Genomic DNA, 8,034 nt, shown 5'->3' on the forward strand with positions numbered 1-8,034 from the left:
TGAGAGGGCAGCTAGGTGGGCATCTGGTGGCCAGCCAAGGTCAACCCACCACAACAGACCATCAGGGTGGACGGAGACTCTTCTATCTCCTTAACACCAGACCAGCAGACCCAGCTCCCCATCAGCATTGTATCATCTCAAGGTCTGAGCCCACAGGCCCTAAACTTCCTACCTGAAAAAGAGAGACCAATGTGGAGATCTGCAAGGCTCACAGTAGGTCCAGTGCTGAACCCTGGATCCAACAGACACATCTTTCTTCTCCACACCTAAGCAAATCCTCCTCCTCCTCTCTTATTTTTCATTTACAGAGGAAAAATGGCAGAAGGCCAACCACACCTACGCATTCAGATGTCGGACCTGAATACAAATGGCCTCCCCAGCAGAAAGCAGTCCTCTCCAGATTTAGGCAGCAGGGGAGGCAGCGTACTAACTTTCCACAACATCTGCTACGACGTGAAGGTGAAGACCGGGTTCTTCTGTTGTCAAAAAACAGTCGAGAAAGAAGTTTTGAGAGATGTCAGGTAAGTATTTAAACATCTCTTTAGAGTATGTGTAGGTTTTATTTCTGTCTGGACAGCTGAGTCCACTCTTGTCACTGAGCCAAGAGGCAAAACATATCATAGAAATCCAGGGTGGTGAGCTTACAATGCACCTTCTTCACTGCCCTGAGGATCTCGAATTCCAGCATTTCATGGTCACTGCAGCCAAGACTGCCCAAGAGCTTCACGTTCCCCACCAACCCTTCCTTGTTGGTGAGAACAAGGTCCAGCATGGCACCTCTCCTTGTCGGTTCATCTACCACTTGGAGAAGTAAGTTGTGTTCCACACATTCCAGGAACCAGCTGGATTGTTTGTGCCTTGCTGTGTTGTCTCTCCAACAGATATCGGGGTGGTTGAAGTCCCCCATGAGGACCAGAAAATATATAGAATTTGATCAAGCTTTAGGAAAAAATACATGTACTTATGGTTGCTTTGTGTTTGCTATCAACTGTGCTTACGCTTCCTGCTAGACCCCAGTGGTCCTCAGTCACTAGAGATGAGCCTAACAGAGAGCTCAGGCTGCTGAGTGCCACCTCCCTGGTCCCTGGGGAGGGACAGCTTTCCTGGGTGCTATCAGCATGGGGGCACACAAGCCAGCTGTGGCCCTTTGACACTACCTGGCAAGTGTCCCACTGTGCCATGGTGTTCAACTGAGATACTGGCAGCCTGTCCTCAACCCTAAGGTGGCATTTGGGAAGGTCAATTTTGGAGGTTTTAACTTAAAATGTTTCAGATAGTAGCAATATAAACGAGGGTTAGGTTAACTGTGAAGAGATGTACAGTTTTCTCTTTTTTGTTGTTTTTTCTCAACATTGCAGTTGTTCTCAACATCTCTCAACTCCCGTAGTAAAGGAATCGCATCGTTACGGCCTTTGTTCAATAGTCTCTGCATAAAGTTCACCCATTCACACTTCAGTAGTTCAGCCAAGTAGCAAGTACTCACACAACATGCCATTCCAAGTCACCCATGACTTTCAACTCCCTAACTCTCAATTTCTATCATAAATATTCACCCTTTTGTGTAGCTGTCTGTCCTGCTCTTTGCCCAGGCAATTTCCACTCCTCCTACACACAAGCTCTTAAAATCTTTCCTACTGTCCTCAAGGGCCGTACGTTACGGCAACTCAATGGACTGACATCGGTCTATTTGCAATGATGGGAGCAGAAAGCTCCTCTTGTAGCTCACTGGAAAAGACCAACATTTACCACACATGACACTTTCCCCTTTTAAAAAATGCAACATCTGCATTTGTTTTGTTACTTTTTTGTTGTTGTTGTTAAAATCACATTTAACATAACTTAACTATGAGGACAGGCTGAGAGAGCTGGGGTTGTTCAGCCTGGAGAAAAGAAGGCTCTGGAGAGACCTTCTAGTGGCCTTTCAGTACTTGAAGGGGGACCATAAGAAAGATGGGGATAGATTTTTAGCAGGGCCTGTAGTGACAGGACAAGGGGTGATGGTTTTAAACTAAAAGAGGGGAGATTCAGACTAGATGTAAGGAAGAAATATTTCACACTGAGGGTGGTGAAACCCTGGCCCAGGTTGCCCAGAGAGGTGGTAGAAGCCCCATCCCTGGAAACATTCAAGGTCAGGCTGGACGGGGCTCTGAGCAACCTGATCTGGTTGAAGATGTCCCTTGAAAGGTCCCTTCTAACCCAAACCATTCTATGATTCTATGATAACATACGTATAATATGTATGCTTCATAATCTGTGGAACCATAAATTTCCACAATAAGAAACTGAAGGACACAAATATGCATCAAGAAGAGTAAGAGCCTCCTAGGTTAGATCCCAAGAACAGCTGTACTGGGCTGGACCCACAGCCAAGTACTCAGATCACTGCTACCTGGATTACTGGTAATAACCACTACCAGAGTGCAGTTCAAAATAAACCTGGTACCAAAACATATGGAAAAGGCAGCAGTATTTCCATAGACTGTACCATTTCTATAGGGTCTTTTCCCCAAATACTTAAAACCCATTTCTATCTGGCTTTTGAATTCATGTGGCTTAAAATCAGATACAGAGAAACTATCAGCTGCAGTACAGAGAAATCCCCAGTATGGTCTGTCTCCAGGACCCATTATTCTCTCTGCTAAGAGAAAAGAAGACTTTTAGAACTGAATGTGGTTAAAGCAAGTGTGTGCTTTGCTTCTAGAGATCCACGGGGGAAAAGCATGCATCCAGGTTTTGTTCCATTTGATATTCACATTTCTGTGGTGTCTTTGTAATATGACAATTCTTCTTGAATTAGGAATAAAAATTAAGGTGGACTTTGATCACAAATATTGTCTGTGAACAGGCAGCTTCATTAATTCCAAAATTAATGGGTTGCAGAAGGTAGTTCCACAGATAATTTACACCAGCCTACTAGATGAAAACAGTAAAAGAGAGAAAAACACCTTACCTGTTTTGTAACCTGTCTGTTTTGATTTGCAGTGGCATCATGAGACCAGGGCTGAACGCAATTTTGGGACCCACTGGCAGTGGTAAATCTTCGTAAGTGCTCTCTTCGCCCTACAACACAGAAATTACACCAAGGAGAAAATGAACCTGCACATATTTAGCAGTAATGGGCAATACTTTAGAGGAAAGATTTTGTTTTCGTTCAGGTCTGTGCAAATCTCACTGGTTTCTGAGAAATACCTGAATTCCAAAAAGACAATCAGCTTCAGTGACAAAGATGTCATTCAATTTTAGTCCACACTTTGTATCGTTCTAGGTTAAGCTCATATTATTGAGCAGATGGACACAAGTGCACTATGAAATTGCACAGATCTCATTTCCTTAGGAAACCAAGACAAAAGAAACTCGGCCCTTGAAATTAGCTGGGGGTCTTCTAAACAGCAAATGTTTAACATGGGATGCTTTTATGTAGCTGTTTGTTCCATGAACCGTGTTTGTGGTTCTGAGAACTCACCTCCTGCACACTCATCTGACCAAGTAACCAACTTTTCTCCTAGTCTACTCGACATTTTGGCTGCAAGGAAGGATCCCCATGGGCTTTCCGGTGACATTTTGATCAATGGAGCTCCTCAGCCTGCCAACTTTAAATGTACCTCTGGATACGTAGTACAGGTGAGTAATTTTTATCACTCCATGGATTTTATCATCCCCTTCTGACTAGAGTTGTCAGAAGTTGCTGCAGTGTTGCAAGTACTTTGCCTTGATCCAAGAATCAAGGCTGGTGCAGTAGCAACTCTCTATATGTCCACCCTCACTGGGAAAGAGATTCTGCTTTGTGTTTGAGTCTCTCTCCTTAATGCTCTACAGTCAACAGAAGAGGATGCTTTGGATCCTTCCTGGTTCTCTGTTTAGGGGAACAGCCCTCTGAACTTTCAACATCTATCTAAAACCCACCCTCCTTCCTCCTTTGCTGAAACAAGCTTGGAAAACCTTCACCCCACCCCACATGGACCCAACCTCTCTTTTCCTTCCTTCTCTTCTCCCTGCTCTGACCTACAGTGGACTGAGGCTGCATGAACAAACGCAGAGTGATAGTCACCTGAGCTGTAGCTGCTCCTTAGGTCCCTTCAGTATCTCACTCAACGCCTCCAAAAAACTGAGTAAGTTCAGAATACATGAGGGATAGCTTGGAATCCATTGCTGTTTATGCATTTTGACATCATGCATGGTGGAGGATGTTCCTATATTGCGTTATGAATAAGGGGCAAATACAATCACATGCATGAAATCAACTCTCTGCTGTAACACAGGTATTGAAAATGCACCTTACCACACGTTCTGGCAGTTGCTACTGTCCCTCTGCATACAAGGACAGTATAAAACACAGGTAGATGTGGTTCTCAGAGGAAAAAACAGAAATTGCTAAGCAACCATCAAATAACTACTAATTTGTTTTAAAACAATGAAGGATGACGTGGTAATGGGAACCCTGACTGTCAGAGAAAATTTGAAGTTCTCAGCAGCGCTCCGTTTGCCAAAGTCCGTGAAGGAGCAGGAAAAAAATGAACGAGTGAATCAGATCATCAAGGAACTGGGTTTGAGCCAAGTGGCAGATTCCAAGGTAAGGCACATAAAGATGGTGCTTAAAACCACTCTATGGAGTGAGGGGGAGGTTTAGGTTGGATATTAGGAAAAATGTCTTCACCAAAAGGATTGTCAAGCATTGGAACAGGCTGCCCAAGGAAGTGGTGGAGTCATCATCCCTGGAGGGATTTAAAAGACATATAGATGGGGTGCTTGGGGACATGGTTTAGTGGTGGACTTGGCAGTGTCAGGTTTTAGGTTGGACCTGATGATCTTAAAGGTCTTTTCCAACCAAAACAATTCTATGGAAAACCTGAACAAATATTAAGTGATTTATTTAATTAACCAAATGGCTCAGCGTGGCAGATAAAAAAAAAATTAAAATTAAATAGACTCCTTCAGTAATACGACAATTAACAACATTTCTGTATGGGGAGCTGTACAGACCCTGCACTGATACTGCCATATGATGTTACACTGAGGGGAAGGTAGTCTGTGGCTGGAGGAAAAGAGAACACCTCAAGTCACACTGATGTTAAGAAATGTGTGAGGTAACACCTGCATCTGTACCTGAGAGTAGGGTCAACATTTCTTACAGCTCTTCCCAAACGCCGCCATCTCGGTAGGACGCTGTTCACTCAAGTATTTGTTACTAGACACGTTCCTTGTTTGGTGGCAGGTTGGTACCCAGTTCACTCGTGGGGTATCTGGAGGAGAGAGGAAAAGGACCAACATCGGGATGGAGCTCATCACAGATCCTGCCATCTTATTTTTAGATGAGCCAACTACAGGACTCGATGCCAGTACTGCCAACGCTGTCCTGCTGCTACTGAAAAGGTAACAATTTTCCATTTTCTGGTAGTTTAACTTGTCTGGCAGCCAAACACCACACAGCTACTTGCACCCCCTCACTCTTCCCTGCTCCCCCACCCAGGGAATAGGGGGGAGAATTGGAGGAGTAAAGCTAAAGAGACTTGTAGGTTGAGGTAGGAACAATTTAATAATTAGAGTAAAATAAAATAGTAATGGTAATAATAATGAATATATATAGCAAATGAGTGATGCACAGTACAGTTGCTCACCACCCACCAATAGTGATCCTGGAAGAGTGAAAAGGAACCTTGAACCTGAAAACACAATCCTGGAAGAGCAAGCCTGAGCGATTCCTAAGAGAATCCTCCAGCTTTCCAGTCAGCCCTCATTAATATACTGAACATGACGTGATGTGATATGGAATATCCCACTGGCACAGCCAAATGCCAGCTCTGGGTTTTGCTAGTTACAACATGTCCCCCTTCCCAGTCCTTTGCACTTGCAAACTCCCCAAACACCATGTCCTTGTACCTTATCAACGTTCTTCCCATAACAAATCCCACCCTGAAACCAAAACACAAGCGCTTTCTAGCATCTAAGAAGACAATTAACTCTATCCTAGCAAAACCAGGACACATTTTCACCACTCAACTCTGCTACACTTCAGTTCTATTTGACTTAAATTTCAGTTAGAATGAGCAAACAGGGAAATCAGACATGTAATTGCTTACCAGCAAAGCAGTGCTGAAGAGGGGGCTGGAAAAAGCCTGTATGAATTCTCTCACTCCGAAGCAGCTTCTCACAGCAGCACACAAAGCATCTTGCACAAAGTCTGTGCCTGCCAGGACTGCCATTTGTCCACGATGGATGGCAGGGACAGCTTCATTTATTTTCATATCTGCCTGGACCAGAAAAATGATAAAAAGAGCTATTGGACAGTCTGGTAAGGTCAACGATTTTATTATGGATGGTAGTTAGAACACAGGTAGCTCTTTCTCCATCACAAAATCTCCGGCCTCTTTTTGTGAAAACAAACACAACACACCCTCTATTTGCAAATTTTACATCATTTTGCATTTACTACAAGCAAAGAGGACTCCCAACTCTCCAGAGCTTTCTGTTTGCATCAAAATCTTCCCAGAGAAGTTCTGGATTCCCTGGAAGTGTCAAAGGCCAGGTTGGATGAGGCTTTGAGCAACCTGGGCTAGTGGAAGGTGTCCCTGCTGCTGGCAGGGGGGTTGGCACTGGATGGTCTTTAAGGTCCCTTCCCACCCAAACCATTCTGTGTTTCTATGCTTCCTCTCCAACAACATTCCCAGCAAGAGGGAACTTTCTCACACAGACACTGTAAATATGACCTAAATATTTTATTTCTTTTTTTTCCTTCCCCCTCCCCTCTCTGGCACACCAACTTAATCAAACTTAACCAAGCCTTAACTGAACTTGCAACTTCTCTGACCTAAAAGCTGAATCAACTTGCAAAGCTAACATCACTGTCATTCTTCCCTTCATATTCAGGATGGCAAAACAAGGAAAAACAATCATCTTCTCCATCCACCAGCCCCGGTACTCCATATTCCGCCTGTTCGATAACCTGACGCTGCTGGCGGCGGGGAGGACGCTGTACCACGGGCCGGCTCAGCACGCCATCGAGTACTTCCAGTCCATCGGTGAGCACAGCTGCAGAACCATCTTCAGTTGGCACCAACTTGGATAAAACACCAGTAGTGCTCGGTCAGGATTGGACACAGCGTGGGATTTTTAAGAGGCTGAGTGTTTCTCTTGATGTTTCACCTCTTGAGCCGTAGTATGTGGATTTGGATGACAGGGCTGAGCTTTAATTAAGTGTTTCTGGGCACATCTGTAATTAATGACAGTTAATGACAAAACAAGAGGAAATGGGTTTAAACTGAAAGAGGGGAGGTTTAGATTAGATATGAGGAAGAAGTTCTTCACTGTGAGGGTGGTCAGACACTGGAACAGGTTGCCCAAGGAAGTTGTGGATGCCCCCTCCCTGGAAGTGTTCAAGGCCAGGTTGGATGAGGCTTTGAGCAACCTGGTCTAGTGGAAGGTGTCCCTGCTGATGGCAGGGGGGTTGGAACTGGATGATCTTTAAGGTCCCTTCCAACCCAAACCATTCTATGATTCTATGAATTAGACAAAGCCCAGGCAAGGGTTGAGCAGGGCAGGTTGCCAGCTGTCACCTTGCTTGCACTGATAACACAAGATAGATGCCAGACATCTAGAGATAGATGCCTGTCAGTGCCCTTCATCTCTTGAGGAAGCATGGACCTTCTGAAGCCTGTGTCACTTATGGTGCAGGCTGCTCCTTGGGCACAACAGCATGGCTGTGTTCATGGTGGCCACGCACAGCCTCCTACCAGTCACCCAACCATCACTTAGGGCTTGTAACGTTGTCACCACAGGTTATGAGTGTGAGCCGTACAACAACCCTGCCGACTTCTTCCTGGACATCATTAACGGGGACTCCACCGCGGTGGCGATGAGCAAGATTGATGAAACCAATACAGGTATGAAACCCAGAGCTGAGTGAAATTATCATCATGTAATTGCCCAAAGGTGTCCAGCACAACACAGAAAAAATCACTGGAAGGTTTCAAACAACCAATAACCATGTTGTACAAGTGTAGTAGTTCAACTTGTCTGGCAGCCAAACACCACACAGCC

At 44.7% G+C, this 8,034-nt stretch overlaps 1 protein-coding gene across 1 annotated transcript; it reads left to right on the forward strand.

Annotated features, from left to right (window-relative positions):
• Window positions 1-315: 315 nt before the first annotated feature.
• Window positions 316-7,877, forward strand: LOC104525911 (ATP-binding cassette sub-family G member 2-like; the record flags this gene model as incomplete). Its single annotated transcript, XM_010169189.1, has 7 exons — window positions 316-521; window positions 2,983-3,042; window positions 3,507-3,621; window positions 4,418-4,570; window positions 5,213-5,370; window positions 6,865-7,016; window positions 7,773-7,877. Coding segments are annotated over exons 1-7 (949 nt in total), but the record flags the coding sequence as incomplete, so codon positions are not given.
• Window positions 7,878-8,034: the final 157 nt, after the last annotated feature.

The sequence above is a fragment of the Antrostomus carolinensis genome, unplaced genomic scaffold (assembly GCF_000700745.2).
Source record: "Antrostomus carolinensis isolate BGI_N321 unplaced genomic scaffold, ASM70074v2 scaffold30365, whole genome shotgun sequence".
NCBI classification, from domain to species: Eukaryota; Metazoa; Chordata; class Aves; order Caprimulgiformes; family Caprimulgidae; genus Antrostomus; species Antrostomus carolinensis.